The sequence below is a fragment of the Mus musculus genome, chromosome 7 (assembly GCF_000001635.26).
Source record: "Mus musculus strain C57BL/6J chromosome 7, GRCm38.p6 C57BL/6J".
In the NCBI taxonomy this organism is placed as follows: domain Eukaryota; kingdom Metazoa; phylum Chordata; class Mammalia; order Rodentia; family Muridae; genus Mus; species Mus musculus.
In genome coordinates, this window is record NC_000073.6 from 92,921,329 (window position 1) to 92,944,134 (window position 22,806).

General features: G+C 40.8%; 1 protein-coding gene across 1 annotated transcript in view; it reads left to right on the top strand.

Annotated features, from left to right (window-relative positions):
- Positions 1-13,253, top strand: part of Prcp (prolylcarboxypeptidase (angiotensinase C)) — a 59,329-nt gene extending 46,076 nt beyond the window's left edge. Inside the window, exons 7-9 of the mRNA NM_028243.3 lie at positions 6,352-6,516; positions 7,277-7,464; positions 11,644-13,253. Coding sequence (NP_082519.1) covers positions 6,352-6,516; positions 7,277-7,464; positions 11,644-11,851 — 561 coding nt within the window. The 3' untranslated portion in view covers positions 11,852-13,253. The remainder of the gene's footprint in view (positions 1-6,351; positions 6,517-7,276; positions 7,465-11,643) is intronic.
- Positions 13,254-22,806: the final 9,553 nt, after the last annotated feature.

Here is a 22,806-nt window from a genome sequence, read left to right on the forward strand (position 1 = left end):
TCTCTCTCTGTGTGTGTGTGTGTGTGTAAACCAAAAGAGGATCAGGAAAGGAGAGGACAAGACCTTACTAGCAAGGAGTGGAACTGTAGAAAGAGTCATAAAGTACATATGACATGAAAGCAGAAGTTACTATGAGCCGCAGGGGCTGCCACTCATAGCCACTCATAACTCTAGTTTCATTGAATCTGACACCGATGCCAGGTATGGGTATAGTACACAGGTATGCATGTAGGCAAAGACCTATATACATAAAATAAATTTAAATAAAAAAAATGACTCCTTGTTTCCAGTTTTCTGAAATGTCATGATTTTTTTCTTTACGGCTGAATAGAGCTGCATATTATTTGTAAATACCACATTATTTCCACCATTCCTCTGATGGTGGGCAGGTAAGCAGATTTAATTTTTTAGTTATGAATAGGGTAGCAATGAACAGGGATTTAGGTACATGCATCTTTGTGGTATGCTTGCTACCTTACTATCTCCTGGGTGTTTAGGCAGGAGTGGTTGAGCTGGGTCTGTTTTTGAGTAGCTTCCTTACTGATTTGCATGCATCTGTTTCATTGTATACTCTTGCCTGTGGTAACTAAGAGGTTGTCCTCTTTCCCCTTGTCCTCACCAGCGTTAGTTGACATTTGTTATCTTCATCATGGCCACACTGTCTGTCTCCGTGAAATGAAATCTCAAAGCAGTTTTGTTTTGCATTTTCTTGATGGCTAAGGACCAACACGTTTTCAAGTATTTATTGGACATTTGTCTTCCCTTCTGCCTTTCTTCCTTTAACCCCCTTCCTTCCTCCTCCCCCATTTGACCTTTCTCTGCGTTAGCATACACAAAGAGGTTTTCTTTTTTATTAGCTTAATTTGAAAGCTTTAAATCAATTGGGCAGTGGTGGCACACGCCTTTAATCCCAGCACTCAGGAGGCAGAGGAAGGCAGATTTCTGAGTTTGAGGCCAACCTGGTCTACAGAGTGAGTTCCAGGACAGCCAGGGCTACACAGAGAAACCCTGTCTCGAAAAACCAAAAAAAGAAAAAAAAAAGAAAAAAAAAAAAGCAAGCTTTAAATCTACAGATCATTGGCAAGAATAGTTTCATAAAAGAGGATATGCATTCATCAGGACTAAACATCTACTAGTATATTCCAGAATTATTATTACTATTTTGACTTTTGAGACTATCATTTTCCTCTTTCTCTTTTCTCCCTTAACTCCTCCATGTACCTCCCACCCCCTTTGCTCTCTCTCAAGTTCATGGCCACTTTTTCTTTAATTGTTGTTGTTGATGGTGGTGTTGGTGGTGGTGGTGGTGATGGTGGTGGTGGTGGTGGTGGTGTGTGTGAGTGTGTGTGTGTGTGTGTGTGTGTGTGTGTGTGTATTGCTAAATATATAAATACCGTGTGCTCAGCTCTTACAGTGATACTGTATGCCAATGTCTTCAGGACTGACCATTGGTATTGGACAATCCAGTTGGTGTGTTCTTCACTGGGGAAGAGTGTTCTCTGGCTCTCAGTAGTCTCTGTTTTTCCATCCTTCCTTGTGACCTATATACATGGATCATTTGCATTTCTTCTTTTGAAGTTGTGCTAGTTCTCTTATCGCGGTGCCTAAATACCTGACAAGAAGCACCTTAAGTGTAGAAGACTGTATCTCACCTTATCTTCAAGGGGATATATTTCATCAAGGAGAAACAGCAGCAGCTGGTCACAAGGTATCCCCCTCAGAAAGCAGTGTAGGCCCCCGCCTATGGGCTGGTGGGCTCATATTTAGGGTAGATCTTCCCTCTTCAGTGAAAGTGGATCTTCCCTCTTCAGTAAAACCTGTCTGGAAACACCTTCATATCCAGAGTCAGAGATGTGTTTCCATGGCCATTCTACATCTACTTCAGGTGACAGTGAAGGTAAACCACCACAAATGATTGCCTGGATTTCATTGGCACATGTGATAGCCTCCCGGTTTCAACTCCAGTTTTGCTAGTTAATTCCCCATGTCTTTTCTTTGCCTAGTTTGGCTAGGTGATTTGTCAATCTGGTTTATATTTATTTCCCTAAGAATAAACCCCTTGATTGATTCTGTGAGTTTTTCTTTTAGTCTCCATTTCATTTATTCCTGTCCTGATCTTTATTATTTCTTGCTATCTGCTGCTGCTTTTGGATTTGTAATATTCTCTTTTTTCTAATATCTTAAGGTGTATTATTTATTTGAGATATTTCTGATTTTTACATATAAGCACTCATAACTCTGACCATCTAGACCTGCCTTAGTTGTATCCTGAAGGTCTGGTTGGTTAAGTTGTGTTTTCTGTTTCATTTGATTTTAGAATTTTTACAACAATCCATCCCAATTTCCTTTAGAGCCACTAGCCATCCATAGTCTAATGCTCTCTCTCCATGTAGTCCTGAATCTTTTGCTTTTGATTTCTAGTCTTATTGCACTATGATCTGGTAACATGTAAGAAATTATTTTGAATAATATTTCATAGATTTGATATGAAGCCTAGAAAGTGGTGTTTTTAGAGGTTTCATGGGTAGTAAGAGTGCTATAATTCCAATGCTAGGAACACTGAGACAGGTGACACATCCTACCCCCAAGGCTTGATAGCCAATAGGCAACAAAAAGGGAAGGTTATCTCTATTTTTATCATAAAATGTTGATGCATAGTTATAGAAATAATCTATAAATTTATGTTAAGTCCAGCTAATCTATGGTGTAGTTGAACTCTGAGGTTTCTTTGGTACTGTTTAGCTTAGAGAACTTATCTGACGATAAGAAGGGGAGGGAGGCTGGCGAAATGGCTCGGTGGCTAAGGATGCACACTGCTACCTCACACCACTTAAGATGTCGAAGTACACTTTTGTCAGCAATGACAATAAAACTGAAAATGACAAGACAATTATAGAATGAGCTGCAACGTTGAAAATCCTTTAGAGTTAAGTGCAAAAATAATGAGTGAGATAAAGGAGAGAAAGAGAAAGGAAGAAATGTAGGGAAAGTAAAGTTGATTAAAAGAATGGAAGATGAAGGAATGCAGAAAATGTTTCGGTGGGAAGAGAAAAGAGCAGGATAGGTCAAACAAGGGGGAAAGGACAGTAAAAAGTTGCCCAATAACAAGAAAGTTAAAAAATAAAATTAAGTAAGTACAACAAGAAGAGAACTAAAATTAGAAAAATTAGATTTTTTTAAAATTAAGTAAAATTCAGAATATACTGAAAGTCGAGAGTATGGAAAGGAGGACCACAGGGCAAAAATGTAAAGAACCTAAAGAAAAGAAATCGTATTACCCAATAGTGAAATAAGGTAGATGGATACAAGAGAGGAATAGCAAACTATAAAAGTACAGTGAAGCAATAATTGCACTGAGAATGAACAGAAGGAAAAGCACGAAGGTAAAAACAACAGAAAAGGAAGGAGAAGGAAAATTCAAAATCAAAAACTAGGAAAAGAAGATCAAACATTGGATGTTATGTGATGAGATCCTGTTTTTCAAAAAGACAGTAAAGCAGTGTATGGTGGCTCATCTTTGCAATCCCAATCCAGGGATATGGAGGCAGGTGACCCCTGTGTCTTGATGGCCAACCAGCCTATCGTACTTGGTGAATCCCAGGCAAGGAAATGAAATGGATAACACCTAAAGAATGACACCCAAGGTTGCTCTCTGGCCTACACATACACACGTTGACCCAAATGCACGCACAAATATATACAAACAAAATTTCATAAATTTTGCATTCTTATGAAAATATAGACCTTCACTCAGCAAAGATTTAGTTATTAGAGGCTTTGCTAAGCACTGAGGAGATGTTCTGAAACCTGACGAGTGCAGGACAATAGTGCAGGGGCTGAGATAAAAATGGGAACACAGTGTAGTGAAGGGCCGCTAAGGGAGTGCTTTAGTTCTCCCAGGCTGGGAAACACACACAGGTGTAACATCAGAGAAGAGGGGATATTTGAGGTGTTATAATAGGTGAATTGATGAGCCATTTGTGGATTGAATGAGTGGGAAAAGGCATTGAGGAAAGAGGGAATGAGTGTGGCGTGGTAAGGAGTGATTTACCAGGCCACTGGAGCTAAGGCAGGGAAAAAGGAAATGGTATCAGTAGAGAGCGCTTTACATACCATGCAAAAGACTGACTTATTTCCCTACCCTCCAGAAAAAGTTAAAGGTTTTTCATTTGAGCGAGGAAATTATTCTTCAGAAATAGAACTTTTTAAATGCATTACAGTGTTTATCAGCATTTTATGATAAGAATCAAGATAACCTTTCCTCTTTGTTACTAAACCAATTTTCTTTCTTTTTTTTTTTTTTGAGTGTATCATTATCTTTATATACAAAAACAAAGGCCCAAAATATGGTTTGTTGAAGTAGTTATCAACAGGATGCCAGCTGATTTCACATTTGCTTTGGTTAACACAGCCTAGGATCACCAGTCCGGCCCCTCCTACTAACTGCACAGACGAACTGATGGGATTGCCTTCAAAACAGAAAAAAAAACACTCAGGAAAGATTAATTTAAGCTGAAACATTTTAACGATAAATAAAGAAAAAAATTTAAAGGTAGCCTCCCCTCCATCCTACAATCTCTGGCACAACATGGACACCGGTTTTAAAAATAAAAATTTTCTCACGACAGTAATAACAGATGTTAGTACAGCAGGCCATGTAACGAAATTACTTTAATGCATTTTTTTTTAAAAAGAAAACCTTAAGAACCAAACATGAGCTTTTAAAGTTGGCACCTTCTACAACTGTACACATCCTAAAACAACTGTCTACACTTTCCTACAGAACATAATTCAAACTCTGTGGGCATTTCAATATATCCTTAAGGAAATAGTCAAAGGAGCGTTTTAGTACACCCAATCTGAAACAAAGTTCATAATTCCGATTTATGGCTATGACAGGGCAATCAGCTTCTATTGAAAACTGCAACCAGTGATAAGACATATTTGGAAAACATAAACATTTGGTCTGATAGTCTTTAATATTGGTTAAAGGGGTCTGATATGTGTTGCCAATGAAAGGTACTTTAATCCACTGTATAAAAAAAATAAAAAGGAAAGAAAAAAAATGCAGCTGTCCCTTTTCTCAAAATACAAAAGACCAACACTACTATTTACACACGTAAAGGGTTTCAGACGTATTTAAGGAAGCATCTGCTCCAAGGGAAATTGAGTGCTGCAGAGATGCAGAGACCCCGAGGCCTGACCATCTGTAAACTACAAAAACGCATTTGAAGAAACATTGCTGCTGCTTGTCCTAATTTTGATCTTAAATACAAAACCATTTCTGAAATCAGTCACGATTTCAAGACCTAGGGGTTTTTTGTATCTGTGAAAACCTTGTGTCAGACTCTTCTCCTGTCGATGCTGGTCCATTGCACGGACACACACAGACAGCATGGCCACACTGAATGAAAGGGAAACTGAGTCCCAACACCACCAGCATCCTGGTGGTCTCACTCATCCTGAGGTATACATGACCTGCAGCATTTGGGGTGGGTACAGGGGCCATTGTAATGGATGAAGGAACACTTCAGCAAAGCAACCATTATTTGTCCAAGGAACAGTGAGAAACAATGATATATATGATATATATATAGAGAGAGAGATTTAAAAATCACAAACCAAATATAAAACTAAAACCATTCCATTTTTCCAAATTTGGTTTTGTACTTCTGCAGTGTTCTGGGTCAGCGCGTGCCAACATTTTCTGCATCCATATAAAGGTCTTGTATCCAGTTATTAAAACTGCTGTTTTGACATAAGTCACATATACTGGGACTAGGAAATCAATTTATTCCATGACTCTGTGCAGTGCACTCACCAGCTTGGCAAGAGTTGAGGAATTAAGAATGAAACAGAAGCCACTCATTTTAAACCAGACAAAGGAGATTTCAAATTAAAACCATAAAGAAGGGTAGGGGAGCTTACTGGGAATATGAATACTAGACAACACACACACATACACACACACACACACACACACACACACACACGCACGCACGCACGCACGCACGCACACAAACCAAAAGATAAAAAAAGCAAACTGTTTGGTCAGAACGTAGGAACATAACTGCCTTGAGAAATTTGAGAATCACCTAACCGGAGTGCGCACTGTCTTAGGTCCAGCCAGCACAACGCTGTAAATTGCCACAAAGCGGTCAAAGGTGTTCACTGACTACAGCCAATGCAATCTTAGCATCCACCTCCCAGGCCCAGTGTTCCTAACCCATCACCTCTAGCTACAGGCAATTGTCTCCAGCTGCTGCTCAGCCTCAGCGGCCATGGCTGCGGCCTGCAACTGCTAAACCAATTTTCTATTCATATCTGACTCTTCCCGTGTTTATCTCTCAGGAGGTGTGCCAATATTTGAAAAATCCTAATGTATCGGATACAGTGCTGCTGCAGAATATTTTCCAAGCTCTGAGTGTATATTATAACTATTCAGGCCAAGCAGCATGCCTGAATATTTCACAAACGACTACGAGCAGTCTGGGCTCCATGGGCTGGAGCTTTCAGGTGAGCACGCAGGATTTCCCCGAGTTCAGTGAGCCCTTTCCTGATAGTCTTGTACTGGAATACGTTGCCTGGCTTTTTCTACCTCACCTGCTCCAAGTCTGGCCAATGTAAAGTTGCTACATGGCCCTATCCCTCCTTCCTTCCTTCCTTCCTTCCTTCCTTCCTTCCTTCCTTCCTTCCTTCCTTCCCTCCCTCCTCTATTTAATCATCAGCAGATGTATAATGAATGGTTTTCATTGGTCATAATCTCTTATGTTTCAAAGATATAAAAATAAATAGTTTATATGACTATTACCATAAAATATAGCCTGTTGAGGGACATAGATTAACACTTTAATAGACCTTGACAAGTCCTGGAAAGGAAGCACAGAAAGACTCTCAGGGTTTTCTTGAGGGCTAAATATGGTCAAAGATATGAAAGAAGACTGCAAAAGAAAGGGAGGGAGGGAAGGAGGGAGGAAGGAAGAAAGGAAAAAGAAAACAGTACAAATGCTGGGACTTCTCAGCTGTGTCTTTCTAGGAGAAACAAGGGGTTAAGTGGCAGGGAAGTTGGAGGTGGTGTGGGGTAGGGGACTGCTCCATTGCAAGTGCAGTCCCTAGCTGAATGACCTTGACCCCGGCTAAATGACTTTGACCCTGGCTGAATGACCTTGGCTCTGGCTGAATGACCTTGAGCCTAGCTGAATGACCTTTCGTAATTTTAATTTTCTTCTTTTTTGCTTCATTTTCCCTTTGTTTCCTTTCCTGCTTTGCTTCTCAGGCCTGCACAGAAATGGTCATGCCCTTTTGTACTAATGGTATTGATGACATGTTTGAACCCTTTCTGTGGGACTTGGAGAAGTATTCCAATGACTGTTTTAACCAGTGGGGAGTGAAACCACGGCCTCATTGGATGACTACCATGTACGGTGGCAAAAACATCAGTTCACACTCAAACATCATTTTCAGGTGAGTTTGCTGGTTGATGGAGACACTTGCAGGATGGCTGAGAAAACAGAACTAGGAAGGTGGTAGGCACTAAAGTAACATTGAATACATTAGTGATGCTTTTCCACTGTGCTATTGAGTGCCAGGCACAGGGTAGTGCTCAGTAAACATTGATGAGGAGCCGGCCTTAGTAGATAATAAACAGCAGGGCTACCTTCCTACTTTGGTGATTCTTTTCATTGCATGGTGGTTTTCTTGGGAGGATTTGTATTTTCTAAAGCCTATAGATTACTTGACCAGTGGTGATTCTCCATTATTTATATAGAGATTTAGAAGGGACCCCATGAAGAACTAACATCATTTTTCAGGCTAATAATTATAGACAGTGATTAAACTAGGCTGGTTGTTAGGGATTTTACCCAGGTATCTGGAGTCTCTCAGGAAAACAGTATTTTATTTCATTTTTGGATTTCCCAATGACTGGCGTAGCCTTCGCCTGTCTGAACTTAGGATTTCAGGTCCAGGCGCACGCTAGGTCTCTCAGCAGCTCCACCACTGTGCTAAGTCAGCAGCGCTTCAGAAGCCCTTTTCAGTCAGGTGCGTTTGCTCCTCACGGGGCTGCAGGGACTTTGTTGTTTTGCAAATAATAGAGGGTTTCCTGTCTGAGTTGAGCTTATTAACTGGAATACAATCCATCTTCTGTGTGATTTCTATAAACATTTATCATGTAGAGGGAAATTAAAACTTCTATTTGGCATGAAATAAATACAAACAAGTAAAATACAAACAAACAAAAACCTTAATCCACATGTGAGCACCTTTAGGTCTGCATAGCAGTGAAAAGAACAGTGAACTAGGTCAGCAAATTCAAGTTCTATATCCTTACTACCTGCATATAACATAAATATTATTACATTATTATAATATAATATACAATATTATGTTAATAAACAAAACAATATCATATTATAGTATTGAATACATTATAGATATAAAATATAATAATTAATATATTTTGATTAATACAATACAATTATCTATAGTAGTGTATTAATTATAGCATAATGGATTAATTATTTGATACACATTGTGATATTATGTTATACATTATTTTATTATATATTATGTATATTATAATATTTTTATATATTATATATTATTTAACAAACAAAAACGGATAACAAAGACTCCTAGAGATAGGTTATATCGTGCTTTATTAACTTAAAATTTTTGAATGCTAATGAACATAAACCAATAGACTCTGAGAGACATTGGATTATGGAAAAAAAAAACCTGCTGAACTAAACCAGCCTGTAATGGAGGGAAGGGAATGTGTCATGTTGGGAGAGAGGTTTTGTCTTTGTTTCAACAGGAGAATTAAAAATGGATTCCTTCAAAATTAATAAAAATCAGAATTGACTGAAGGAGACTTCCTAAAAACCCTAACCCAATAAATGTTTACTTAGCATTTTCCTTGTTCTTAGTTCTAGTTCTGTGTTACTCGCAGTTTGAGTCTCACCCTCACTCACATTGTCTGTGTGTGTCCTCATAGCTGCTCTCTCATGGCAACCTCCCTTGATGACCTGCTCATCCCAAGTCCTCCTTGGCCCTCTGTCTCATGGCCACCTCTTCTCTTCCTTCCTTGTGGTCCTCCTCCTACCTCTCTGAGACCCTTGGCTGGGATTGGAAGTTCAGCCTTCCTATCTCCTCTGCCTAGTCATAGGCTGATCAGCTATTTATTGACCAATCAGAAGGTGATGGAGAAGAATGCTTACAAAACACTGAGACAGGTGATGCTTCATAAAAATATCAATACCGAAGTCCAGCCTAAACTCAACCCTTTGCCAGTATAGAAGTCAGCCAGCATAGAAGTCAGCGTTTGAATAATACAAAGACAACTCTTAGACAGTCTACAAAAGGATTATCCCTTCCAAGACCAATGCGAAGAATGAGTTGTTTACTTTGTAGTTGTTGGTGAGGTTCTCTTGAGCCCTTAAACATTACAGGCTGTTGCCATTACACTTGGCTATCCTCCAAAACATGATGAGAAGGTACCACAGCATTACTGAGTCATAGAGCATAGCAAAATCAAGCTGTGTGGACCTGGAAGCTTCATCCCTACTGGGTAGCTTTTATACTGACAGAAGGTGTTGAGCAAGCTACTAGAGGAAGAAACCACTCATCACCAGTCATCAATCATATCCAGCTATGACACCTGTGAGCCAAAATACTGGTCATACAAGATATGCCCAATGGTGCAATGGGGGCATAAACATTAAGGGAGTTACCCGCCACTCTCTCATTGGATTTACGACTAGCTCCACAAGGTGAAACCCATACCCAGCATCATTGTTGCCCGAGAACCTATCATAGACATGACATAGACCTTAGGGAAGAATAGATTAATTAATGTACCTCTCAATGCTTATCTAAATATTTTCCTTTTAATAGAAAGACTTTCTGTTCTTGTATTGGGAACGATAACACTCATTTTGTTTTTGGGGACAAGGTTTCATGTAGTTCAGGCTGACACTGAACTCATTATGTAGCTAAGGAAGACCCTGAATTACTGACCCTCTTTCCTTCACTTCTGCTGTGGTGGGATTGCAGGTGTGTGCAACAATGCCCAGCAACAGCACTTTTAAGGTAGTGTTTTGAAGAAGCTCTTTGAATCTCTCCACCATCTTACCTAATCACCACTCTCCCGAGCAGCCACCATAAGCCAGAGAGAAAAACACCCGCAGTGGTTTTATGTACACATATATTTTTCAGGGATAACCACAATGTGAAAGTTTTTAAGGTTATTTTTAGTACTTCTAGTACTTGGGGGATACATAGTACCTCTGAATCCTGCACAATTCAGAGGTCAGAGAGTATAGGCAAGTGGGGGGGGGGGGGGGGAAGAGAGAGAGAGAGAGAGAGAGAGAGAGAGAGAGAGATATGGGCTGATAGCTTTATTAGGACCATTATATTATCTAAATGAATGTTACATGGGGAGTTTTAATTGTGACTCTAAAGAAAATATGCATAAGTTCTAGGCTACAAATTGACAGGTAGTCACTGTGGCATAGACCCTTCTGGTGTGTGAGTCAGTAGGCCTCAGAGTGTGTGTGACTCTAGCTCTCCATAGATAAGCGGTAAGCAGTGAGTAGTTATAATTAGGCAGATGTCTGGATCGGCCACAATGAGGGCCTATCATAGTCAGCTGGGTTTTTGTGGTGGTGGTGGTTAGTTTGGTTTGGTTTACTATAGCTGACCCTCATGACCCTAGTCAACAAGAGCTGGGAGAAGAGGTGCTTTGGACACAGGAGGGTGGATGGTAAGACACATGAGACAAGAAAGCGAGGCGAATACTGTGAAGGATGGAAGGGTACAAGGCAGTGTTGAGAGCTGGGGAAGAAGAGCGGGCTGAAAATCAACACAGCCAAATTTTATTGAAAATAATACTCTATATGCTAATTAACAATTTTTAAATAAAAATAATAAATAGAAAGTTAAGTGTGGCCTTGAATTTGTGGTCCTCTTACATCAGTTTTCCAGTACTGAGATTATAGGTGTGCACTCCCATGCCTAGTGAGAATCAATTATTAAGCTTGAAAGCAAAAAGATGCACGATCCAGTTAAAGACAGATCAGAAGCCAGATATGTGGCTTTACCTGTGGATCCCAGCAGGAGGACTGCTCCAGGTTTGAGGCGAACATGGCTACATAGTGAGTTCCAGGCTGCCCCAGCCTACAATGAGACTGTCTCCATGCAACAAAAAACAAAGTGATAGTCTTAATAGAAAAAAATTCAAATACTATATCCAAGTGGTCTAATATATGAAAAGATGATAAGTATCAGCTGGGGGAGTATGCATGTGGAAATCAAGACCACAGTGAAAACTGACATAGCCCAGTGGTAAAGCACGCCTCTAATCTCACCGTCAAATCCACAATGGAAAAAGACCTAAATCCCATTTGGGAATGTGAGTGTAAGCTAGCAAAGCCACTTTGGAAAACAGTTTGGCAGTTCATTAAGAAATTAAGTGGTAGCACACGTCTCAGCAATGCTATTCCTAGGTCTACGTGGGAGAGGAAGATGCACACACACATGAGTGTATAGTGGAAGTGATAATGTTCAAATGAGTAGTGCTTGTGGGATCCACAAGGTGGCAACTATAAAAGTACATTCATTTTTCTTGCTTTCCCTCCCTTGCAGCAATGGTGAGTTAGACCCGTGGTCAGGAGGTGGAGTAACCAGAGACATCACAGACACCCTGGTGGCTATCAACATCCATGACGGGGCCCATCATTTAGATCTCCGAGCCCACAACGCCTTCGATCCTTCCTCTGTGCTGTTATCTCGATTATTGGAAGTTAAACACATGAAGAAATGGATTTTAGATTTCTATAGCAATATCCAATGAACAATTTTTTAAAATTAATTTTTTTTTGTTTTCTTTTATGTTCCCTCCACCCACATACCCATTCACTTTTATGTAATTCACTTATATGTAATTACTTTCTCTCATTTGTCATTATATTTGTTGAGCCAAGGCCAAGACACAAGAGAGTGACAGGGGTGGGCACAGACATCCCACCCAGGTGACTGCTCCGGCCTCACTGTCTTTGTGTCATCATGGCAGCTCACAGGCCATCAGAACTGGCATGGCTCCTCACTGCCTTTCACCAGAGGGAGAGCCCCTCTCCCAGCAGCAGGGAGGTCTCCTTGGTTCTGAGGCTGAAGTCTCTCTGGCCCATTGTAAGTCCCCACTCCTGCCACAAAAGGGAAAGCAGAAGCCGGGTTCAAAACGCTGCAGCTGCAGCTGATAGAATGTGGAATGCCAGTCCAGGAAACCGGGCTGCTTCCTGTGAGCTCACTCAGTGAGTGATTCTGAACTGGGCTGCCATAAAGAAGAAGGCAGAGACCTACCTGCCTGTTGCTTCTGTCTCCTTCCAGCTGTTGGGAGGTCAGTGTGCCTGGGCTGGCTGCTTTTGGAAAGTCCTTTCTTTATCTCTTTCCCACTTGGCAGCTCTCCTTACTTCTGGGACATTTGCCACTGTGGTACTGCCAGGAAGGAATCTGGCCTTGTCCTGCTCTCTTTGTTTCCAAGGCCAATTTTATGGTGGTCTGGCTACATTCTGCCAATTTAGGAAAAGTGCTATTTTTGTTTTTTGGTTTTTTTTTTTGTTTTGTTTTGTTTTTTTACTTTAAAACTGAACAAATTCTGTTAATAAAAATTCTTTAAAAATTGCAAACCATTTATTGAAAAAGTAGAATGTACTTCTGTTCATTTGGTAAAGAAATTTTATGTTCTAGTCATTGTTACCAGTATCATTATAGCCTTAGGTGTCTGGATTCCTAGCATCAGGTGTGTGGGGACTTTCCTGTGTGGCTTCTAGAAGACAAGCAGACTAATTCAAGCAGGCAGCATATTTGGCATTAATAGATGTCAGAGCCTTCCCATCTCCAAGGCTTGGAACTTGAAGCAGTTCTTACAGTGAGACCTTTTTTCTAAGGGACGTTTCCAGCCTAGGAAATAAGGTTGAATCCAAACCTCCGAGGGACACAGCCTAACAGGTTCTTCTCAACAGCAGCCCCCCAGTTTCTTTATTTCTTAGTCATGTTCTTACCATGGCTTGGAAACATTTCTCGCTTTTCAGAAACTATCCCTAGAGCCCTGATAAGATTTTATTTTATTATTGCTTTCTTGGTTTCGAGATTATAATATAATTACAATTACATTTCTGTTTTTCTCTTTCCTCCCTTTAAATTGTCCCATATACCCCACCTTGCTCTCTTTAAATACATGGCCTTTTTAAAAAATTAATGCATTTATATTAATTTATATAAAATTATTGCATACATATATGTATACACATATATTTTTCTAAATGCAACCTGCACAATCTATATAACGTTACTTTGGTGAATGTTCACAGGGTTGGCCCTTCAGTATTGAATAAGGACTTGATGTGCGCATCCTTGGGGAGGACTGTCTCTTCAGCTCTCAGCTCTCCGTAGTTGCCTCTAGTTCTTTGTGTAGGGTGGAGCTTTGGCGGACTCTCTCAACCACTTCGGTGTTGTTCTTGTTCAGCTCATGTTTAGGCTAAGGAAAGATTTGGTGGAGGACATTTTTACCTTTATTTTAGGATTTTAGGCTTTTTTCCACAACATCTTTTTTTATTTTTCTAATTTACTTTACATCCCAATCGCTGCTCCACCCAGTCACCCCCCCCCCCACACACACACAGTCCCTTTCTTTACGTCCCTTTCTTTACTCCCTCTTCTCTGAGAAGGTGGAGGACTCCTGCCCCCCCCCCCCCCCGCAAACCCCCAGTCCCCTGCATATCAAGTCTCTCTCTTCAGGACTAGGCATCCTCTCCCACTGAGACCAGACCAGGGAGCCTAGTTGGTGTAATGTATTCCATAGACAAGCAACAGCTTTAGAGACAGCCCTGCTCCAGTTGTTGTGGGATTTACATGAAGACCAAGCTGCACATCTAGGGAACTAAGTCTAGCTCGTGTGTATGCTCTTTGGTTGGTGGTTCCATTTCTGAGAGCCTCCAAGGGTCCAGGCTAGTTGACTCGTTGGTCTTCTTGTGGAGTTCCTATCCCTTTTGGGGCCCTCATTCATTCCCCCAACTTTTCCATAAGAGTCCCTGAGCTCCATCCAATATTTGGATGTGAGTATCTTTCAGACAGCTGCTGGGTGAAGCCTCTCAGAGAACAGTTATGCTCTTGTCTACAAGCATAACAGAGTATCATTAATAGTGTCAGGGTTTGGTGCTTGCCCGTGGGATGGGTCTCTAGTTGGGGCAGTTATTGGTTGGCCATTCCCTCATTCTCTACTCGATCCCTCGTCTCTGCACTTCTTCCATGAAATCTCTTTACTAATTTGGAAGATTTAAGATACTTTGACATTTCATGTTGAATTAACTATTAGGTGAAGTTGTATTTTTCTGAAGAAGTAAACTGCAAAAATGCAAGTGTAATTTTGACCTGCTTCTGTGCAATATATATATATATATGTATATATATATATATATTAGCCTTAATGGATATTAACTAACTTAAATGTTCTTCTGTTTAATTTTAACATGAAAGAGAATAAAAATACAGAATAAGCCCTATTAAATCTTATTAAGTCTATTCGTGGGCACGGTGGATCCATCTGCAACCCCTGGTACTCAAAAGGCTCCATCAGGAAGATAAATTTTGCTCAACAATTCAAAACTATTAAGGGCAATCAAGTGAGACCCCAAAGTAGAAACAAACATGAAAAAAATTTTAATAACTTTATAATTAATAAGGTGATTACTTTAATATACAGGTAATGGGAATCATACAGAATTGGAATAATTTTTTTAAAGAAATGTTTTGTTACCTTAACTACTGAGATTCCATTGCAATAAGTAAATTTAGAGAACTTCCTCTGATGTCTACAGAGCCACGAAATTATAACCTTGGCCTCAGAGCTTGTAAGTAGCAGTTGTATAATTCCAATGCTGAACTGTCTCACTTTTCCTTGGTCCCAAATGTAATTTTCTTGCAGCAGAAAGGCAATTGCCCCTGTTTCTGCCCACTCCTTGCTCTTCGGTCCCAGTCTCACCCCCCCACCCCCCTATTCCTTACCCTTGTCTCAGCCTCTGGATTGCCCTGTTTCCCCCAACTCCTTACTCTCTGTCTCAGTCTCTGGATTGCCCCTGTCTCCACCCATTCCTTCCCCTTCCATCCCAGCCTCTGGGTTTGTCCTGTCTACCCACTCCTTCCCCTTCCATTCCAGCCTCTGGGTTTGTCCTGTCTGCCCACTCCTTACCCTTACATCCCAGGCTCTTCATTGCCTTCTGCTTTTGCTGGCCTTCACACTGAGGGAGTTCTCAGTCTTCCCACCTCTGGCCACAGAGCAACTGGCTACATTTCTACCTTGATCTCTCTCCTTCCTCTTTTCAATCTCCCCTCTCCTCCTTCCCTGCTTTCCCTCTCTCTGAACAAGGGAGACATCTGAGAATACGAATCTCTTTTGTTTGTGTTGGTGCTTGATAAAATATGCACCCTCTCTGGGTGGCATAAGCCATTTAGTTACCTTCTCTAAAAGGAATCCTTTAATGCTAAAATTAATGTGATTATCTAAGTGTGAGAGGCGTATTCAAGGCTTAGAGAAAATGTTGGAATAGCTGAATGTATCTGCTTAATCCTCTCTCTAATGTGGCTGAACAATGCTCTGGGAGGCTATTGGTCCTTCTTTCTTCGAGAAAAAGCCTGTCTCCAGAGGGAAGGACTATTTGCAGTTTTTGATAGCTTTATGTTCCACTTTCTCAGCTGCACGAAAAGACAGGAAAAACCTGGAGATGCCCAAAGCACCGACAGATACCTACAGAACTCTCTTCTGTGCTCTGCCCATGGCATATGGTGGGCTTTTTTTTTCCCTGGGATTTCCTGGAAGTGAGGTCTGTGGTCACCACGAGGAATGGCATCTTGGAGAACACTATTGTCAGTGGTGGGTGACAGACATTTGTACACGTCAAGTTTCAATTTCATCTGGAAGAAAGGCTTAGCTACTTGCTGCCCGTTAGGGCAGATGAAGGGAAGGCTGAGAAGGAACAGGTGACAGAGAGGGGACATGTCAGGTTGCTCTGTGACTGGGTGTCAGCTCTCCCATTCATATGCTAGAGATAAAACCCATCACAGGAGTTACTTTTGAGAATGAAAATGGGGGACGAACAGGAAAATGTGGCAGCTAGTCTGCCTCATTCCCAGGTCACATGCCTGCTTTTGTCTTCATTTCATTTCATTTAATATTTCAAAACCTCATTCAAAAAATATATTTCCTTCCTAGATGTGTAACTTAATGCAACAATGCTTTTGTAAAGTACCTATAAGCTGGACAAAATGCACAGATCTGGCAAGTAGACTTGAATAACTGAAATTTAACAGGGTCACAGTCTTGTAAGGACATATAAATATGTATCTGAAAGAGTGCATATTGCAAGTGAACTGTATACTTTGGGTCATTAACAGTAATAGCTAATCCCCGGGATAGTGTTCACCATTTACCAGGAGTGGAACCTAATGCTTTACGTCAGATTTCTCATTTAACCCTCAGCCATGGCTGCTAGTAACTCTTGTCATCTCATTTCAGATGACGATGCTGAAACACAGTCACTTCCTAGTGTCATAGCTTAGTAAGTGGTCGGCCAATAGAATCTGTGACCTCACAGTCTAAATGTGCCCATTGTGCTTCCCAAGGTAAGAAAGAATTCCGAGAGGAGGTGACCATAGGTGGGTTCCAGGATAGAGTGGGAAGTGCACTGCGTCCTCTGAGGAAAGCATCCCAGGAAGGAGCAACCAGGTAAAAGTGCATTGTCGGAGAAGCACTTGTGTGGGAGCAACAAGGAACAGCTTAAGAGCGCCACCATCTGGCGCTAGGGAGTGATGCTTAGTAGGCACTGTCAACTTACTGGATTTAGAATCACCATGGAAAAGCAATTCTGCATGTGTTCATGAGGGTTTTCCCAGAAGGCATTAGCTGAAGAGGCAAGACACGTTTTGAATGTGACTGCCACCATCCCATGGGTTCTGAGACTGCATAAAAAACAAAACTTGAGCCGAGCATAGATACTTGTCTCTCTGCTTTCTGTCTGTGTAGGCAGTGGGACCAGCAGCCTCACTTACGCTGCTTGCTCTGACTTCCCACCCTGACAGGCTTCACCCTCCAACTGAACCACGGCAAACCCACCCTCCATTCCCTTTTCCCTCCTTTCCTCTGTTGCTTCTGTAAGGTGTCTTTTCATAGCAACCTAAAAAGTGACATGCACAAGTTCTAATCTGACTTTCGTGGGAAAGTAAGTAAAGTGTTTGATGAATCATCTGAGTATCAGCTTAGCTTTTAATAAAATGTATGTGTGCAGCAACATTGGAATGGTTGCCATCTTTGTGGTATAGAATCACATATGCTCTCAATTGTGAATTTCAAATTTGTGAGGATGGGAGCCTCTTAGGATAAGATGGACACATTTTTTTCAAAAGGAATTCATATTGAGTGCTTATGAATGTCCTCATCAAGGTTATAAAGGTGGTGTAACCAGCCAACCCAGGGATATTTGTTATTTTTAGACAAATGATAGAATTGATATGACATTTAAATGAGAATTATAGGATTATCCTGAGATGACTTTATAGAAATTATTGAGTTGAAAAGAGGGAGAGATACAACTGGCCATTCCAGGAAATGGGAATAAATGCTTTGCTCAAGCTCTGGGGACCAATCACATCCTATTTCTTAGTCAGTGGTGCTGGGTGTGTGTCTTAGCTGAAGCCAAACAAGAAATCAGGCTTGCCTAGCAGGTAGAATTTGGAGATATCTTTCCGCGTCTATTTCTTAGTTTCCATTGGCTATATTCTAAGTGGAGGCCGAGAAAGGATGTGGCTGGTTCTTGTTTCTATCAGGCTGACAATGTGAGGGGCAGGACAGAAAAGAGGAGGCGACTGGAACAGAGCTGGGATTAGCTGGTAACCGTGGACTGGATTCTGTGGTTGACCAGGAAAGATGAGAATGTTACTGAACTGGCCACACTTGTGGGCAGTGAAATCCAGTCGGCGTACCATACCAAAGACAAGGGTTTGACATTGCTCCCTTAACTCATTTCAGAGAGGTCTCAAAATAGTTCAGCCAGTTCCTAGGGAGGTCAGGGCAGAGGGTTTTTGTTGTTGTTGGTTTTTTTTTTTCTTTTTTTCTTTTCTTTTTTTTTTTTTTTTTTTTTGTGATTTTATACAAACTGATCAAACTCCAGGGCCTGGATTCTATTTTTTTCACACTTGGTACTCACCGTCCCCTGGGCACTCTCCATGGGGCTCATACCATGGCTGTGACAAGACCTGGAAACTGAAGCTGTTTTATTCTGCAGATGTGGCGATTCTCAGAGGGCCCTGACAGGGGCTTTCCCATTCTCTCAGAAGCCTGAGAAGTTGGTTTGCTTCCCTCTGCTCCCACCATTCCCCTCTGGTTCCTGCCATTATTAATAACGCAGAGGTGGCTTCACATCAGCATGGGGGCTGTGTGGGTAATTACAGCGGTTTAGGACTAACCAGTAAATTACTCCTCAGGCTGGGAATTCAACAGGTTACCAGTGTCACTCAGGCCAGCTCACTTTATTGCACTCCCCTCCTGTTGCCTGTCACACTGATATTCATGTGTCTGCTTTGCATTACAGCCTGGCTTTCCTGCTGCTGCTTTTCTTGGTACCTGTGGCTGCCACAGCTGTCAATCCAGCCCTCACTAACGTAACCTTGCAGTTCTTCCCCATATTCCACCCCGATGTGGCCAATAACTACTCAGTGTATTACTTCAGACAGAAGGTAATAAGGGTTGGAAGAGCAAGGTTCCAGATCCCAACCACTGGCTCGTCTATTCTCAGAGGCCAGATGCCGTAGGCCACCCCGAAACCCAGACTTCTTAATGCCTAGAAGCTGTTCAGCCTTCTACTCACAATCTACAGAACCCGAGCATTCACATTTCTCTTCCCCTCCCCCACCCATGGAAATGTGTTCTTTCACAGTTCTGGAGGTCAGGTTCCCAGTACTTCTGATGTTTGCTCATCTGTAGCTGCCTGGCCACCACTAACCCTGCTCCCAGCCGAGTGCCTCAATCCTAATTCACTTTACTTTCGCCAAATTAAAACTGCTGGGTGCCATCCCTGGCCCCTAGCTTGGGATGGCAATCATCCTTTGTTCTGTGGGATCCCCCCCCAAACATGAATTCTAATGCCTTTACTTTCGAGATAATGCAGAATGTGAATCAAATCTAGAGTGTCAGCCTGTTATCTCTGTAGCAGGGCAAAATTGACTTTTAACCATTTAATAAGTTTTTGACAGTACCTGTTTCCCCTGGGTTCCTAACGGGGGTTGTGCCCGGATCTGAGGATGTGAGATCAGGTAGGTCTCTGCCCTATAACCTGAGTTCAGACTTCCATGAGAAGCGTTATGGATACTTTGTGGCTGGCTTCAGGCGTGGAACATGACCCCTTAAGTCTGAATGGAAGAGGATCTCCGGTCCTCTGACAAGGGGTCCTAATAATGCCACATTTCTTGGAGTCTAACTAAAGATAGGCATGCATGTTGAAGATATTGGGATTAGAAAGAGTGCCTGGCTCTGATCACGAGAAGTCAGACTACGATCCCACTCTGCTAACTCTGTAATCTTGAACAGTTTACACTTAGTTCCCCAGCCTGGTTTCTTGATTTCCTCCACGTTGTGATGGTGATTAAAAAAGAGATATGTGTTTCTAAGCAGAAAAGCTTAGCTGTCTTAAATAGACATGTATCAATGAATGGTCACAGCCCTGTGTTGAGTTTGAGTAGGGATTTGGGATAGAGGCATGGCACGGCTTTCCAGAATGATTTATTGGAAACAATTCTTTGTGAAGATTTATTTTATGCATCACTACACTGTAGCTGTCTTCAGACTCGCCAGAAGAGGGCATCAGACTCCATTAAAGATGGTTGTGAGCCACCACGTGGTTGCTGGGAATTGAACGCAGGACTTCTGGAAGAGCCGTCAGTGCTCTTAAATGCTGAGCCATCCTCTCCAGCCCAGGGAAACAATTTTTAATCCAAAAATTTTGAAGAAGAGGAACTATTTTAATTTTTTTCCCCAGAAGGATATATTTTCTTTGCCCCAGAGGAAATATTTTAACAGTTGTTCAAGAAACAGAAGTTCTTTTCTGAGGCAACTGCTTCAACCCTTTAGGCAGGCATAGTTTCTGCCTTTGTAGAACACCAGTGTGTGTTTTCATTTCATACAGTATGGAGGAAATAAAGGACTTTGGAGGGAGCCAGCCCCATAGGAAGACAACTAGATGCATGGTGAATATTAGGAGACCCAGAACTCCTCTCTCCCTGATTTCCTTTCATCAGGAACCTTCTGCATTTATTCATTTTATTGGATGGAGTTGTCGAGTCGGTTCAGAATCAATCCTATCACTAAAAGCCAAACTGTGAAAACGGTCAGAATAGATAATTTAAAAATCCCTTTGAGAATGACGAGAAGTTATGAGAAGAAAATGAAAAGGGAGAATCCATTTCTACTTAGATTTCCTCATTGTAATTTCTTTTATCTGCCACTTGGCTCTTTAGAAATGTAATTTAAAACTACCAGTTTCTACTTCTGGTGGTTTGCAAAATCTGTTTAGCTCAACTCAGCAATCTTTACCCACTGGTTTTGGTTTAGTTTTTATTTCAGGCTATAGCTTCCATATGTCTATTTATTATCATGAGTGAGTTTTCTTAAATTAACTGTAATTGAGGTTTATTACATTTAAAAAAAAAAAACAACAACAAAAAAAAAAAAAACTCGGGCTGGTGAGATGGCTCAGTGGGTAAAAGCACCCGACTGCTCTTCCGAAGGTCCAGAGTTCAAATCCCAGCAACCACATGGTGGCTCACAACCATCTGTAACAAGATCTGACTCCCTCTTCTGGTGTGTCTGAAGACAGCTACAGTGTACTTACATATAATAATAGATAAATCTTTAAAAAAAAACTCATATATGTTTGTATTGTATACTCATAGTAATTGACTATTTCTAGTTTCTATTTTTAGATAGTACTCTTATGGGGTTAAACCCCATGTTAATTTTTTTAATAGAGCACATCAAATACATTTCATTTAATATCTCTTTATTTCATCTCCTTTTCAGGCAGTAGCGTAAATTATACTCAGGTTTTGTGATAGCTAGCTTTAATTGTCCAGTTGTCACAACTTGAAATCATCTGGGAAGAGAATCTCAATGAGGGATCGTCTATGGTTGGTCTGTGGGTGTGTCGGTGACATGGTATATTGTCTTAGCTAATTGATATGGAAAGACCCTGCCCACTGTGGGTGACAACATTCTCTAGGCAGAGAGGCCTGAACAATATATGATTTAAGAAGCTGAGCTCTTCAATTGTGATAAAAACTACACGGTACTGGTACAGTGACAAACAGATAGATCAATGGAATAGAACTGAAGACCCAGAAATGAACCTATACACCTTTGGTCACTTGATTTTTGACAAAGGAGCTAAAACCATCCAGTGGGGAAAAAAGACAGCATTTTCAGCAAATAGTGTAATAGTAGAAGAATTCGAATTGATCCATGCTTATCTCCTTGAACAAAGCTCAAGTCCAAGTGGATCAAGAACCTCCACATAAAACCAGATACACTGAAACTTAAAGAGGAGAAATTGGGTAAAAGCCTCGAACATATGGGCACAGGGGAAAAATTCCTGAACAGAGCACCAGTGACTTGTGCTGTAAGATCAAGAATTGACAAATGGTACCTCATAAAATTTCAAAGCTTCTGTAAGGCCAAGGACATTGTCAATAAGAGCATTTGTTGAAGATGCTTCCCCCCCACCCATTGTATGGTTTCCCCTTCGTTGTCAAAAATCAAGTGTCTGTAGGTATATGGGTTTGTTTCAGGGTCTCCAATTCTATTCCATTGGTTAACCTGTCTGTTTATATACCAATACCATGTAGTTTTTATTTTTTTTTAAAAAAGAATTATTTATTATATATATTTGAGTACACTGTAGCTGTCTTCAGACACACCAGAAGAGGGCATCATATCCCATTACAAATGATTGTGAGCCACCATGTGGTTGCTGGGAATTGAACTCAGGACCTCTGGAAGAGCAGCAGTGCTCTTAATTGCTGAGCCATCTCTCCTATGCCATGTAGTTTTTATAACTATTGCTCTGTAGCACAGCTTGAGATCAGGGATGGTGATACCTCCAGAAGTTATTTTATTGTTTAGGATTGTTTTAGCTATTTTCTTTTTTTCATTTGAAGTTGACGATTGCTCTTTCAAATTCTGTAAAGAATTGTGTTGGAATTTTGATGGGTATTGCATTCAATCTTTAGATTGCTTTTGAAAAGATGGCCATTTTTACTATGTTAATATTATCAATCTACGAGAATGGGAGAGATCTTTCCATATTCTGATATCTTCTTCAGTTTTCTTCAGAGACTTGAAGTTCTCATAAAATCTTTCACTTCCTTGGTTAGATTTACACCAAGATATTTTATATTATTTGTGGCTATTGAAAAAGGTGTTGTCTCTCTAATTTCTTTCTCTGCCTTTTTAGTGTTTGTATAGAGGAGGACCACTGATTTATTTGAGTTAATTTTATATCTAGCCACTTTGCTCAAGCTCTTTGTCAGCGGAAGGAATTCTCTGGTAATATTTTAAGATCACTTATGTATAAAATCATATCATCCTTGAATAGAGATATTTAACTTTTTTCTTTTTATTAATTTTTTATTAGATATTTTCTTCATTTACATTTCAAATGCTATCCCTATCCCAAAAGTCCCCTATACCTTTCCCCTGCTCTGCTCCCC